The 16,184-nt window shown below is 43.4% G+C and overlaps 1 protein-coding gene across 1 annotated transcript in view; it reads left to right on the top strand.

Annotated features, from left to right (window-relative positions):
* The window catches only part of F8 (coagulation factor VIII), a 120,640-nt gene extending 105,039 nt beyond the window's left edge, over positions 1–15,601 (top strand). The window contains exons 23-26 of the mRNA XM_049766654.1: positions 2,593–2,737; positions 3,326–3,474; positions 4,436–4,612; positions 14,507–15,601. Coding sequence (XP_049622611.1) covers positions 2,593–2,737; positions 3,326–3,474; positions 4,436–4,612; positions 14,507–14,653 — 618 coding nt within the window. The 3' untranslated portion in view covers positions 14,654–15,601. The remainder of the gene's footprint in view (positions 1–2,592; positions 2,738–3,325; positions 3,475–4,435; positions 4,613–14,506) is intronic.
* Positions 15,602–16,184: the final 583 nt, after the last annotated feature.

Raw genomic sequence — 16,184 nt, 5'->3', positions numbered from 1 at the left:
AAAGAAGTTGAGGCGAGGTGGGGCGGGCACTTAGCGGACAGTCTGACGCCTCATTGGCTCCCTAGAATACGAGCTGGGACGCTCACTAATCATTGGCTGGGGTGTAGGCTTCGTCCCGCCTGCCAGGAGCTCTCGCTGTTCCGATTGGCCCATGCGTCAGGGGGCCATGGCCAGTAACACGTGCCCCCCTTTCCCGCCCCTTCTCCTTCCTCGCTTCCAGTAACACGTGCCCCCCTTTCCCGCCCCTTCTCCTTCCTCGCTTGGGAAGGCACGGGGCCATGGCCAGTAACACGTGCCCTCCTTTCCCGCCCCTTCTCCTTCCTCGCTCGAAAAGTGGCTTTTGTTTTTTCTATTCTTTTCGGGTTTGGGGGTCACACCCGGCAGGCTCAGGGGCTACTCGTCGCTCTTCGCTGCCCCAGGCTCGCTGATCCTGTGGGGGTGGCCCTCGCCTCATTCTCAGTCCCAATGCTGGCCCCTCCCCCATGAAGCCATCCCCGTCTGGCCTGGTGGCGCCCCTCCCTGTCAGACATTTTCTCCCCAGACACTCGCCCCCTCCCTGTCAGACATTTTCTCCCCGGACACTCGCCCCCTCCCTGTCAGACATTTTCTCACCGGGACAGCTCGCCCCCTACCGGTCAGACATTTTCTCCCCAGGACTCGCCCCCTCCCTGTCAGACATTTTCTCCCCGGGACAACTCGCCCCCTCCCTGTCATTTTCTCCCCGGGACAACTCGCTCCCTACCGGTCAGACATTTTCTCCCCAGGACTCGCCCCCTCCCTGTCAGACATTTTCTCACCGGGACAGCTCGCCCCCTACCGGTCAGACATTTTCTCCCCAGGACTCGCCCCCTCCCTGTCAGACATTTTCTCCCCGGGACACTCGTCCCTCGCGTTGGACTCACCATGTCAGACATTTTCTCCCAGGGACAACTCGCCCTCCCTGTCAGACATTTTCTCCCCAGGACTCTCCCCCTCCTTGTCAGACATTTTCTCCCCAGGACTCTTCCCCTCCCTGTCAGACATTTTCTCCACTCGTCCTCGCTGTTGGACTCGCTGGCACTTTCTCCCCACCTCCCTACCGCTTCCCGTTGGCAGAAGGCTGACTGTGTGGTGTGACCCATGCAGGCCATTGCGGGTGAACTCGTTGGGTCCTAAGGGGCTGCTGTGACCCCAGGCATACCGATCTCTAGTTCCAGAGGCCTGGTTTTATCATCCATGAACTGAGCGGAAAGTTTCCTAGCCCACAAAAAGACCTAGGGAAGAGTAAAAGAGCATTATAGAGTCTGTAGTCATTCCATGACAGTATGCTTCAAGGGCAGAGAAAACCTCTATCTCTTAGGCCAAGGGAATTTCCTTTCTAATTTCCCCAATATTTACTATGCTTATGTAAAAAAATTTTTTTGTTGTTATTTCTTTCATTTTTTGTTTTGTTTTCAGTTTTGTTTTTATTTCGGGATCATGGTAATTGTTTTGTTGTCTTTATTGCTGTGGTGCTTTTCTTTTTTTGTTTGATATTTTTTGTTTTTTATTTTGTTTTTGTTTTGTTGTTTGTCTTTGTTTTTGTATTTTTGTTACGTATTTCTTCCTTTTTCCTTCTCCTCTTAAATTGATATTTATAACCTCTATGGACTCCTCCCATTTTTTGTTTGTTTGATTTTTGCCCCTTTTTTCCTTTCAACAGAACCACATAACTTGAATCATCTTACTCTGCCTCATAAATTGAGCAGAAAATAATGGATGGTACCAAGACCAAACACGCATATGAACACTGAGTAGAAATTAAAAAAATGATCAGACTTAAACACCAATTTCAAAGCCAATGACAACAGAATCAATACCCAATCTACACAAGTTAGACAGAGGGGACCACTTATTCTAGCAGCCCAGGGAACAAAGGAGAGAGATAAGGGATGCATGCTGGGAACAGCGGTGGAGGGAGGACAACACTGGTGGTGGGAATACCCCTGATTCAAAGTCACTATGTACCTAAATATTACTGTGAAAGATTTGTAATTCACTTTGGTCAAAATAAAAAATATTTTAAAAAAGCCTTGCTTGAGGTGCTCCCAATGTGTACAAAAGTTACTATATGCTTCTGAACTCTCCTTTCATTCCTCCCTCCCTCACTCCCTCACTCACTTCCTATGTAGTTTTCTTAGATGCTTAATGACACCCTCACTAGGTTTTCTGCTGTTGCAGAGCCAAAAGCCAAATGGAGGAGACTTCCACCCACAGATTCACTGTTCTTCCTGAATCCGTGCTGTCTGTGCTTTGTGCTTCCGCCCCCAGCCTCTGGATGTGAGGGTGGCAGCCTTGTTTCACTTTCTTTGACCTTCTCCAGATCATTAAACCTTTTATAGGCTCACAAAGTACAAGATTTGTTTACCCGCCTCAGAGCTAATGCCCCTTATTCCAGTTTTCCTATTGCTTTTATTCTTTATGGATGCCACTCCCAAGTCTCTGACTAGTACACAGTGACTGTTGACAAATGCACAAAGCAAGGTTAGAGGGAAGATGCATTTGAGGGAATGTTGCTTCGTCAATTTTCCTTGTTATCCTCACTTTCTGTGTCTATTCCAATCTTCTCTACAGGTCTTTTTCGGCAATGTAGATGCCTCTGGGATAAAGCAGAATATTTTCAACCCTCCAATCATTGCTCGATATATTCGTTTGCACCCAACACATTTTAGCATACGGAGTACTCTTCGCATGGAGTTGATGGGCTGTGACTTAAACAGTAAGTGCCAAATTATCCCTGCCCTTCCCTCCTCTGCCATGAGTAGACTAAACATCCTCAATTTTTTAAATACTGGGGCAGTTTTACTGCTAAATACAGCATAGTACTAACTAAATGCAGGACTCAGGCAGCTGATCTCTGGGAGTCCTAGAGGCAGCTGCCTCCTACACTAAAGGGAACAAGGCGAGTTGAAGTCACAGATCTGAGTCACATGAGCAGAAAGGAAGCATGTGACAGTGCAGACTCACAAGGTGACCCAGCGGCTTCAATCACAAGACTGTTTAACACAGGAAGCCTTGAACACATGCTGAGGTGGTCCCCACAGCCCAGCCATTAGAAATCCCCCCCCAAAAAAAAGGTCCAGAGAAGTGTGAGGTCCCTAGCTTGATCCCCAGCTACAAATTGGCTGAAGAGATCTTGATTGCCCCATATCTGGGAAACCTAACAAGGGAAAATTAGAACAATAGTAATTAATAATAAATTATTGACAGCTGTACATAAGCTAAAGCCCAAAACTGCTGTATGGTGAACAGAAGGAATGAAAGCAAAGCGTGTTCCTGTGATGGCTTGTCCTCTCGTTTCTCTGAGGTTGCAGCATGCCCCTGGGGATGGAAAATAATGCAATATCGGATGCACAGATTACTGCCTCATCCTACTTCAGCAATATGTTTGCTACCTGGTCTCCCTCACATGCCCGGCTTCATCTCCAGGGAAGAGCCAACGCCTGGAGACCCCAGGTAAGAGCAGTGGGTTTGTCATTGATCTTCCCCAGAGAGATGATGGTAGTTACAGATGCTTAAAGGAAGCCCTTGACTGGCTGTTTGCTGCTTTTTAGTTCTTCCCAAAAGGATGTAAAGGAAGGTGGACTGTGGGCAGAAAGCCCCCAGATGTTGAGTGGAAGTTAGTTCATATATTATTGGAGGGAAAGGTTCCTCATAAAACTTTCTGGAAGCATGATCTCTCCATGCAGTATTGGACTTATTCTATGAGGGTATTGTAGGAACTGAGGTTGAGTTTTAAAGAGAAACCCTAATAGCCAGGCCTCTGCATATTTTTCCATGCTTCAAACGAAAGGGTCACAGTCTTATAGAGTTCCTGCAGTGATTGAAAATTGTTGGGGGTGTGCGAATGGAGTTAATTATTTCTATTCCTCCAGGATTATCTTTGACAAAACAGATTTTATTTCACACTGCCATACTTGAACACTCTAGTCACTCTATATATGGTTTGTATATTCGTTCAGCAACTATTTGATAGGCATCTATTAAATGGCTTAGAATTTAATAAGGGAGATTTAATAGAACATTAAGATACAGATTAGTAGGGCTGGAGACATAGTACAGTGGGTTGGGTACTGCCTTGCAGGAGGCCTACCCATATTCAATTCCCAGCATCCCATAAAGCCCTTATATATCCATATCAGGCCGAGATTGTGACATCATAATTCATTGATATTGAATTTCATAAGGACATTTTTATCCGATCGAGTGTGGCAATGAGTTATGATTCTGACACCATAGGAATGATTCCTAATGACATCATTAGGAATGATCCCCAAGTACAGAGCCAGAAGTAAGCCCTGAGGACCACCAGGTGAGATCTCCCCAAACAGCCAAAAATATAAAGTGGTAAGTGTTAGTTATATTGTTAAGATTTGACCTGAGTAACAATTATATTGTACTTAAATTAACTTCTTAGGTGAATAATGCAAACCAGTGGCTTCAAGTGGACTTCAAGAAAACAATGAAAGTTACAGGAATAACCACCCAAGGAGTGAAGTCTCTTCTTACCAGCATGTATGTGAAGGAGTTTGTTCTTTCCAGCAGTCAGGATGGCCATAATTGGACTCTGTTTCTTCAGAATGGAAAGGTGAAGGTATGCTACTCTCTAAATAGCACACTTCTCCAAACCACAAGGACACTGTTAAAGTCATTTGGGAGCACACTTTGATACCACGATAGGCTCTATTATCTCAGGAATGGGCAGAGTAGAACCAAGAATTGGAAAGGCATTCTTAGATATTGATGTCCTCCACAGTGATGGCAAGAATAGGAGAGGTGAAGAAAGCAAAGTTAAGGTCTGGAGTGATAGTACTTGCAAGGAGGTGCACTTGCCTTGCACACAGTTGACCCAAGTTAGATTCCTGGGATCCACCAGGAGTGATCCCTGAGTGCAAAGCCAGGAGTAAGTCCTGATTATCACTGAGTGTGGCCCCAAAAAAGTAAAAGATAAATGGAAGTTGTTTGCCAAGTATATAATGAATATACTCTATAAACTGCTTAGATTCTCAAACCATTCAGTAATCCAGTAAACAATTCCATAAATAATTCATCAAACAATTCAGTAATACAGTCTTTCCCCCCAGATATGAGTTTTCTGGAGAAGCTAACAAAATGTATTTATTATATGGTATGACATAAAGTCTTATTATCCCTTAAGTAATGGGAAAATTGATAGTTCATTTCTGTGGTATCTTTCATCTTCTTTTTATCAAGAATTAGCCATAATATGACCCTACTCAAACGCTAATACAATCTCTTTTCACTTGGTTTCCTGCTGTCTAGACCATAGTTCATCCCTGATACCACTTGGATCCCTGAGCACCTATAGGAGTAACCTCCATATCACAGAGCTGAGACTGGCCCTCCAGCATCAGTGGGCATGTCCCCCAAAGAAAATAACAATAAAAAGAGAGGCTTAAGAGCCAGAGAATGAGTACAGTGGATAGGGTACTTGCTATGCACACAGCCAATCTGGGTTTTATCCTCAGCATCCCATATGGTCCCCTGAGCCCACCAGGAGTGATTCCTGAGTGCAAATACAGGAGTAACCTCTGAGCACCTCTGGGTATCCCCCCCCCAAAAAAAAAGAAATTTGGCTTTGAATAATATGTAAGGAGCACTGAATGTGAAATATCTGCATTAAGTGAAGAATCCTTAGTATTTGCAGGTAAATATTTCAATCTAGCATGTGTAAGAACTATTCCCATTTCGAAGAAAGCACTCCCAACGCATGTCTCTGTGATTCTCACATTAAAATGACAAGACTAGGAACTAGGGATATTGGGCAAGGGTTAAGGCACATTCCTTGTAGCTGGCTGACCCCACATTGATCCCTGGTACCACAAATGGTCCCCCAATCACTTCCAGGTGTGATCTCTGAGAAGAGAACCAGGAATAAGCCCTGAAAACCAAAAAATGTGATCCCAAAAGCCAAAAATATTGAAAAATAGGCCAGAGAGATAGTACAGCTAGTAAGATGCTTGCCTTACGTGCAGCTGATGTGTGTTTGATTCCTGGCATGATATAGAGCCAAGAGTCCCTGAGCACAAAGTCCCTAAGCACGAAACTCTTCCAGCTATATGTCCAAAAGTTAAAATAAGATCATAAACATATTGGTGCCGGAGAGGTGGCGCTAGAGGTAAGATGTCTGCCTTGCAAGCACTAGCCAAGGAAGGACCACGGTTCCCCCGGCGTCCCATATGATCCCCCCAAGCCAGGGGCAATTTCTGAGCGCTTACCCAGGAGTAACCCCTGAGCATCAAACAAGTGTGGCCAAAAACAAAAAACAATAAATGATCATAAACATATTATTAAATGCTCAAGATGATAAACCAACTTGACTACAAGTAAACAAAACAAACTACATAGATTCAGAACTGAAGAACATCAGAAGATTTTAGCTGCATATCATAAAATAATTACACAACAATGTTTAATGAAATGTAATAAAAATTAGTGACAAATCAACCAAACATTTTAAGCAGTTTTTGGGGAAATGCGATTTTTAGAGATGAAAATTTTAATTATTGAAATTTAAGAAGCAACAAAAGACTTAACAGCAGATTAAGCAGAGCAAAGAAAATTTAGTCAGTTGGAAGATAGCGCTTATTTGGGGGGGGGGCACACGGTGGTACTCAGATGCTTTCTCCTTGCTCTACAATCAGGGATCACTCTGGGTGGGATTTAAGGGATTCAACCCAATCCACTGCATGCAAGGCAAGCACCCTACCTATTTCTCCAACCCCTGGAAGATACAGCTGAAGAAATGACTAGATATGGCACTCAGAAGATGAGACAAATGAAGAAGAAAGTAAGAATATGGAGTATTTAGAGAAAGCCTGACATATTTAGAGTTGAAGTCCCATAATGAAAGGAAATAGCAATGAGGCAATATTTGTATGGATATTAGTTGAGAGCTTTTCAAAACTGATGAACAATCTCAGCCTGAAATTTAAGAAGCCAAATAAGACCAGAAAAATATAAAAAATAATAACATTTTGAAAACATTTAAATTCATAAAAATTTTGAAAATTCACAATATGAAAAAAATATAGGGAAGCTGGAGAGATAGTTCAATTAGTAGGGAACTTGTTCTGAACACAATCAACCTGAGTTCAACCTCTAGCATTCCTTAATGGTCTCTGCGCAATGCCAGGAGTGATTCCTGAGCACTGCTGGGTTTGACCCAAACACCCCCCAAAAGAGATAAATGTAATTTATCCCAGTAAATGGCAAAGCAGATAATCCCTACTCTCTCTCCACTAAATCTTATTAGCAGACAGAAACCTATTAAAATAACTATTTTTATTTATTTATTTTGGTTTTTCGGGCCACACCCATTTGATGCTCAGGGGTTACTGCTGGCTAGCGCTCAGAAATTGCCTCTGGCTTGGGGGTACCATATGGGACACCGGGGGATTGAACCATGGTCCTTCCTTGGCTTGTGCTTGCAAGGCATACACCTTACCTCTAGAGTCACCTCGCCGGCCCCAGAATAACAAGTTTTAGAATTCTGAAGCCTAGTCAAAAACTTACAACCAAGAACAGAAGCCTCTGAAGAGAAAATATGAAGAATTTTAAAAATTTAAGGAGCTATGTATCAATTAGTAGACCTCCAAGATAATGGAATAGAGACTCTAGTGACTATGCACATAGCAAAGAATAAGTTCTATATAAAGAAGAATTAGGAAAAAAAGAAGAATTAGAGAGTCTCTAAATAAACAGCCAGCAACACACCCAGGGAGTGAAAATATGGTTTCCAGGGGTTAGAGAGATAGTATTAGAGGTAAGGCATTTAGCTTGCATGTGGCTAACCCCAATTCATTCTCCAGCACTACATATGGTCCCCCAAGTTTCATCAAATCACTACTGAGCACAGAGTCAGGAATAGCATCTGAGTACTGCAGGTCTTGGTCCAACCACCCCCATAAAATTAGAATATTATTTCAAGAACCATCATAATATTCCAAAAAGACAGTTTTCATCATCAGAAACTATAAGTGATGCAAAGAAACAGAAATAATATGTCCTGTTCCCAAGGGGAAGAATAAATAAAAATTGTTCCTGAGGAAATGCAGATATTAGATTTACTAGAAGAGACATTGTTTGAAAGGATATGAAAGACTTTGAATCAATGGTGTTAAATATGTTCAAAAGGTAATGGAAAATACAAAAAAGGAATAGAAATCAGGAGAACAATGTCTAACCAAGTATATGAAGTCCTGAAAAAAACACAACAGATTTTCAAACCAAGAACCACAGAATTTCCTACTGGATAAACAGCAAGCGTCAAAAAAAAAAAAAGCCTGGGCCGGGTAGGTGGCGCTGGAGGTAAGGTGTCTGCTTTGCAAGCGCTAGCCAAGGAAGGACCTCGGTTCGATCCCCCGGCATCCCATATGGTCCCCCCAAGCCAGGGGCGATTTCTGAGCACATAGCCAGGAGTAACCCCTGAGCGTCAAACAGGTGTGGCCCAAAAACCAAAAAAAAAAAAAAAAAAAAAGGCTAATCCCATACAAAATGAATTTGAAAGAAAAATTAAGCAATCTATCTTAATAAAATAAAAATGGCAGTAGGGTAGAAATGAAAATGGTTAGTCTAACAATCAATTTAAAATGTTACTATGATCAAAATCAGCAAGACACATGCAGTGTGCACTACCGCAGTACAAAGTTTCTATAAAGTCAGAAGGGGCTTGTGGGAGAGAGGCAGAGAGGGCACAGCTGACCCAGGTTCAGTCCCCAGTTTCTCTTCTGCCAGGAGTTACCTTCGATTGACTGTAGAGCCAGAATTAAGCCCTGAGCTCTGCTGGGTGTGACCCCCCCCACAATAAAAAAGAAATTAAAGACGTGCAGGAAGAGCTTTACGTCAGAAATTCTTGCTATTAAAATATCCAAACAGAAATGCTGATATGAAAAACAATGACTAAAATATATAAATCCATGCCCAGCAAAACAAATAAGCTCAATCTTACAGAGCAAAGAATATATGAAATTGAAAATTAAATGCAAGTGTGACTCAATGGAAGCCTCAAAGAGAAGAGTTGGGGAAAATGAAGCATCCCTGAAGAACTCAGAATCCATTAACCAGGAAAACAAAAAAAAAAGTAATAAATATACCCAAGGAAGGCAAAGAAATAGAGGGGGGGGGAGACAGCCTATTCATAATGGCTGAGAACTTCCCAACTTTAAAGAACAAGTTAGTTCAGGAGGCTGATAAACACCCAAATAGTACATGCAGAAAGACCTACATATTTCAAGACACATCATTGTTAAGTGGTTAAAACACAATGAAGGGGCCCGGAGAGATAACACAGCGGTGTTTGCCTTGCAAGCAGCCGATCCAGAACCTAAGGTGGTTGGTTCGAATCCCGGTGTCCCATATGGTCCCCCGTGCCTGCCAGGAGCTATTTCTGAGCAGACAGCCAGGGGTAACCCCTGAGCACTGCTGGGTGTGACCCCCCCCCCAAAAAAAAACACAATGAGAAAAGATGCTAGGTATTAAAAGATGCTAGGTAAAATATATTATATACAAAAGTATCTTGATTAGGCTGACATCAGGTTCATCAGCAGAAATTCTACAGTTTGGGAGAGTAAAATGGCATTTCAAATTTTAAATGATAAGCAAATCTTTCAGCTAAGAGCACGCCAAGACCGTCATTCAAACAATGAGGAACTAGTCTATCCCAAAGAAACAGGAAGCTGGTAGAGCTGCCAACTGTCAACATTTAGGCCCTCACCCTTCCCTCCCTTTCACTGTTATTGCTAAAATGACCAGACATCACATTACTTGTTGTGGTGCTCACAGCACCTAAATTTCTCCAAAATCTATATATGCATGGGTTTGTATATATCCGGACAGAAGTACACTTAATGTCTGTGTTTCTAGACTGTTCTGGGATGAGTCCACAAAAGAATGCAAGACAAGTGCTATGCTGTATTTCACCACATAATTGTAGCAGAGTTCACAACATTTTTATAAAACAAACCTATTTAAGTGGGATATAAGTGGGATGCAACTAATATATGAAGCTTTGGGGGAAATGTGGAGATAATGGTACTTAAAAATAGGTATAGAGGGGCTGGAGCAATAGCACAGCAGGTAGTGTGTTTGCCTTGAACACAGCTGACCCAGGTTTGGCCCCTGACATACTCTATGGTCCCCCGAGCCTGCCCAGAATAATTTCTAAATGCAGACCTAGGAGTAACCCCTGAGCACCACCGTATGTGGCCCCAAAACAACAAAAAACAGGGTGAGAGGGCTGGAGTTGATAGTGTGTAAAGCATTTGCCTTGTAGGAGGCTGGAACTGGTTCAATCCCTAACACCCCAGATGGTCCCCTGAGCATTGTCAGGAGTAATTTCTGAGGGCAGAGCCAGGAATAACCTCTGAGCATTTTCCTGTATGACCCCCAAAAAAGGTAATGTGTAGCAATTATATAGTGATAATGACTGTAGTGAAATACCATAACAAGATAAAATCATTCTGAAAAGAAAAATCCCCAGCCTATGGGCTAAAATGCTGATGCTGGAGACCTTTTGGGTCTTCTGACACTGGCAGAATGTGGGACTAGGAGGACAGGCCTGAAAAGGCACTTTTTCTAGACAAGGAATACTCTTAGAGTCTAACACATAGAGAGAGAGGAAATGGTGACCATTCTAGTGTCCTATGAAAATAAAAATAAGCCCAAGTGATATAGAACAATGGGTAGCATGCTTAGGTTGCACAAGGCTGACCCAGGTTTGATACACCACCCCATATAGTTCCCCAAGCTTACCAAGAGTAAGCCATGAGCACTGCTGAGTATGTCCCCTAAATTAATAATAATAATAATAATAATAATAATAATAATAATAATAATAATAATAAATAGGGGCCAGAGCGGTGGCGCAAACCGTAAGACGTCTGCCTTGTGTGCACTAGCCTAGGACGGACCGCGGTTCAATCCCCCAGCATCCCATATGATCCCTCAAGCCAGGAGCGGTTTCTGAGCACATAGCCAGGAGAAACCCCTGAGTGTTACCGGGTGTGGCCGAAAAACCAATAATACTAATAATACTAATGCTAATTAATACTAAAAAAAGGAATCATGAAATCACACGCCACATAACCCCCCTTAAAGAACTTTCACTTCACGTTCTCAGCAGTAGAGGGCGCCCTGAACTAAGAACTTCTTAAACGGTCTTCACCTTTTAGCCCTGCCCATATCATGCACCTCTTTCAGAATGAATAGAAAATGGCTGATGAGCTAGAAGGCATCCTTAGTCCTGACTTTCATTCCCTCCTTCCTTGAAAACTGCGTTGGTCTTTGATTTGTCAAATGACTCATTTTGAACCTAAAAAAGTGAGTAGACTTGATATATCCCACTTCCAAACAGAAGCTTAAATGTTCTTGTGTGTTTGACTCAGTGTCTTGAGCCTCTGCTATGACAATGAGCTAGAAATATGCAACCCAAGAGGACACACTGTGCAGAGGCTCCATCTGGAGCTGACTGCAGCCAATACAGATCACTCTGGTCAGAGAAGCAAGACAGATGGTTACTGTAAGTCCCCGAGAGCCAGTTCAGGTATGAGTTGCAAGCGCAATAAAAATAGACTCATACATATGTCAGGCAGAATCCATGTATGTTAGGAGAAAACATAAACTAGGAGCCAAAGGAATTTGGATCAGGAAAGTCTCCATTTCCCACCCACAATAAACCTCACAAAGCTGAGAAAAAATTGAACACCTCAACCTAAATGAAATATCCCTCAACAAGACTTTCATACATGAGGAATTCTTCCAAATCAGAACATTTGGGGAGGGCACACCTGGCAGTGCTCAGGCATCACTTTGGGAGGGACTTGGAAGACCATATGGTCCATATGATACTTCATATTGAACCCAGGTCAACTGTGTACAAGACAAGCGCCCTACCCACTGTACTATTGCTCAAGCCCCTGTGAGGCGATTTTAGGGTGGAGAGATGGCTCCATAGATTTTAGCACATGCTTTGAATACTAGATTTCCAGGTTCCACAATGGACACTACAGATTCCCTGAGCACTGTTAGGAGTGATCCCTAGCACTAAGCTGGTAACAGACCTGAACCTGACAGGTATGACTTCCCCTCGCCCACCAAAAAGAAAATAAAGGAGATTTTAAAGTAATATAAAAGTAGGTACAAGGTGTGAACTTTATTAGATTTAGGATTGGAAACCTGTGTAAAGGATTTCATTGTGATAACAGAAAAAATAAATATTAGATAAAATTGTATCAATATTTTATTTGTTGCTCATACTAGCATGCTGTGGTTATAGAGAAAAGTAATGTCATTTTTAGCATTTTTAAGTGTGGCATGCTGAAGTATTTGGGGTTAAGTGACATAATGTTTACAACTTTCTTTTAAATAGTTCAAAAAATGTGTATGGGAAAAAAGAGAATCAATATAGTAATAAACAATTGGTGAGCTTAGGTGAAAGATTCAAGAGTTGATTGGATTCTTTCTGTTTCTTGAAGTTGATAACATTTTAGAATTAAAACTTAAGGAGAAAAGAAATCTAACAGAAGATGTATTAGCTCCCATATATACTATACACTTATATATAATATATAAATATATATAATATATATATGGCATATGGTCCCCCAAGCCTGCCAGGAGCAACTTCTGAGTGCAGAGCCAAGAGTAATCCCTGAATATTGCCGGGTGGGGCCCAAAAACCAGTAGAAAAAAGAAGAATTTACAGCAGTGATTATGATCTCTGCCATTCACAAACATGGGGAGAATGATATAGAACAGGTAGATAAACAAATGAGAAGCAGTGAAGTTAGAAAGCAAAGGAACCAGTGAGCCAGCCAAACAGAATCCTTTGCATTTTACTCTTGTTTGTGGGGACGCCTCTGCCTGGCTTGGTGACAGTGATGCCTGGACCTATGTGGTACAGAGGTAGAAGCCAGATTTTCTGCACATTGCACTTGGAGATCTGAGCATAAGTAAACTAGAGCTGAAAGATTCCAGAGGGTCAAGCCAGGGAACAGAAGCAGCAGCAGAAAAGCTGCATGGTAGCCTGTGCTCCTGAGACCTGTCCATGCCTAGGAGCTATGCGTGTGCACCGCTGTACAATGTGTGCCTGAATGGAGAGACATGGAGGGGTATGGAGGTTCTGTGACTTAGGAATCGGGACCAAAATTAGGACTGGAGCTCAGGTTTGATTCCAAGTAGCACGGAGGGAGGCTGGAGCAATAGTACAATGGGGATGGCACTGGCCTTATATGCAGCTGATTCAGGTTTGATCTATCATACCCCATGTGACCTCACCAGGAGTGATCCCAGAGTATACAGTCAGGAGTAAGCCCTGAGTATGCTGGGTGTGGCTCCAAAATTAAAACCATGAAGTATCATGGAGGATTTTCTTTACTTTTTTTCTGGGGGGGTCATACTCGGCAGTATTCAGGGGTTACTCCTGGCTCTACACTCAGAAATATCTCCTGGCAGGCTCAGGGGACCATATGGGATGCCAGGATTTGAACCACCGTCCTTCGGCATGCAAGGCAAACACCCTACATCCATCCTATCTCTCTGGCCCCAGGATTTTCTTTTTTTAATCCTTCCTCCTAATGTCTTAAAATTTTCCTTTTGCTAAGTTTTGGGGTCACACCCAGCAGTACTCAGGAGTTACTCCTGGCTATGCACTCATAAATAACCCCTGATGAGCTCAGAAAACCCTATAAAATGCTGGGGATTGAATTCAGGTTAGCCATGTGCAAGGCAAAGGCCCAGCATGCTGTACTATTACTCTGGCCCCTTCTTAATTTTTTTCTTTTTTATTGAATCAACATGAATTTCAAAGTTACAAAGATATATGTGATTGAGTTACAGACATACATTGTTCCAATACCAATCCCTTCCCCGGTGTCTACTACCCTCCACCAGATCCCCAATCTCCCTCTCTCCACCACCCAACCCTACCCTTGCAGGCACCTTTCCTCTCTTCCCCATTATCTAGAGTTCCCTTCCCTAATGTAGCCCAACCCCTGCCTCATAGTCAGCTTCCTGCTGAAGACCAGTCCCGGAGGGTGGCAGGAGGGTTAGATAATGAGGTACCTTGGGGCCAAGCTGAGGCCAGCACCCAGCACCCACTGTGGCCAGAGGCTTCCTCTGTCTTCTCTGTTCTGCATCCAAGTTTAGGGCTGCTTTAAACACCATTTTGCCCCCCACCCCCACCAGGAGAGAAAGCTGTATACTTGGCCCAAGGTGCTAGGCAGTGCTCACTGTGGGGCTCCTGCAGCAGCAAAGGATGAGAGGCCTGAGCAGTGCCACCACTCTGTATCCTGGCAGCAAAGCTGCCTATGTGCAGAGACCTGGGGCAGTGGGGGTGCACATTCCAGATGGTGGTGGGCACTCTGGTCACCGTCCCCGCAGGCCTGAATGAAGGAATGCCGAAGAGATGCAGGTTTGTGCCAGGGAGAGTTTTCCTGTTCCACTACTAATAATGTCTTTCCGGTTGGAGGTTTTTCAGGGCAATGACGACGCCACCACGGCTGTGATGAACTCTCTGGACACGCCACTGCTGACCCGCTTCCTCCGGGTGCATCCTCAGAGCTGGGCTCAGAACATTGCGCTGCGACTTGAGCTGCTAGGCTGTACAGCCGCCTAGCAGACCCAGCCTAGGTCCCCAACAAAAGTGGTCCACAAAGTTCAGAAACCCATTCATGCTGCCTTGGACCCATCCTACCTGTAGACCAGGAGAGGAGACTCCTTGGCCTCTGATGCTACTATCCCTACAGAAGCCAGGGAGATTCAGGATATACAACGTTTCAAATTCAACTTCAACCCCGGCCAAGAAAAGTCTCCATGCTCTGTTAGGGCCCAGTGTGGAGACTCACATCTTGGGATTCCCCCCACCATATCTCCTAGGCCAAACTTAGTCACTGTGCTCATCTGCTCAATGGAGATAAGAACTGCTGCATGATATCTGATTTTTACTTCCTTATGTTATGCATAGATAAGTTTCACCTTTAACTTTCATGGAGCAGGTGAGCTCAAAACACTGGGGAGCTCTATCTCTGTGCAGCTCAAGACATCCACCCTCAGACCCTTGAAATTCCAGTACCCTCGGAATCCATATGCTTGGGAAGTGCCTTTCGACACCATTGTCTTATGAAAATACTGCAAGAAAGCCCCCTGCTGTAATGCAAATTCACGGGCATTAGAGGCTTTACTACAAAATGATAATGTCCCCAGATGAGATAGCAGGTAAGGCATTTGCCCACCCTGGTTCAATCTCCAGCAGCCCAGAGGGTCCCTGAGTATCGCCAGGAGTGATTCCTGAGTGCAGAGACAGGAAGAACCTCTGAGTAGCACAGGATGTGGCCCAAACCACCATCGCAAGTGTATGGTGACAGAAACTAAACTATCATAATGGACTTCCAAAGGTCATCATTTTTTATTGTCAGAGGCTGCTGCTTCTGACCCTTAAACTAACACACTGCCAAGGCTATCTACCAAGCTGTATCAGGGAGCAAGGGGAGGCACAATCCCAAATTTGTGACCTGAACTGAATAACTGGCATTCTTAGCCTAAGAAAATTACCAGCACCTCAGAGAAATCCAGAGAACAGTCTCATTGGTCGTTCTTTGCTAGAATATTGTCTATGAATCCTGCTTCACCCTAATCTGACCTGGGGATAGGGAGGCTACAAACCACCTGATGGTTTGTAGTCTTGTGAGAGTCTGTGATCCACAGGCTGTTTGACAGAAACCACTCACTTGTTCTGCTTGGTATCCTATAGAGAAGTTAGTCCAAAAGACAACACAGTTTGCTTCCTGTGAAAGGGTGTCCAGCCTAACAATTTCAGGATTGTGTTTATCATGCTTTTCCAGTGACTGCCACATCTTTGTTTCTCTTGTGATCAGGGAACACATCCTTTTGTCTTACTGATAGTCTGCTCAATTGTTCAATAAACATTGACACATACAAATAAGTGCCTTTGAAAGCCATGTTTTGTCTCTAAAATTAAGCACATTTAAACACTGATATTAACAAATAGGATGGACACTAGAGAAAACCCAGTGAGCGGGTTAGAAATCAGATTACTCTTAACTCAGACTACAAAGTGATTTCATTATGAGACATCTAGTAAAGAGGACTTGAAATGCTGCCTTGGTCCTGGGAGAGCTGGTGTCACA

The sequence above is a fragment of the Suncus etruscus genome, chromosome X, assembly GCF_024139225.1.
Source record: "Suncus etruscus isolate mSunEtr1 chromosome X, mSunEtr1.pri.cur, whole genome shotgun sequence".
Classification (NCBI taxonomy): Eukaryota; Metazoa; Chordata; class Mammalia; order Eulipotyphla; family Soricidae; genus Suncus; species Suncus etruscus.
This window is presented reverse-complemented; position numbering and strand designations above follow the sequence as displayed.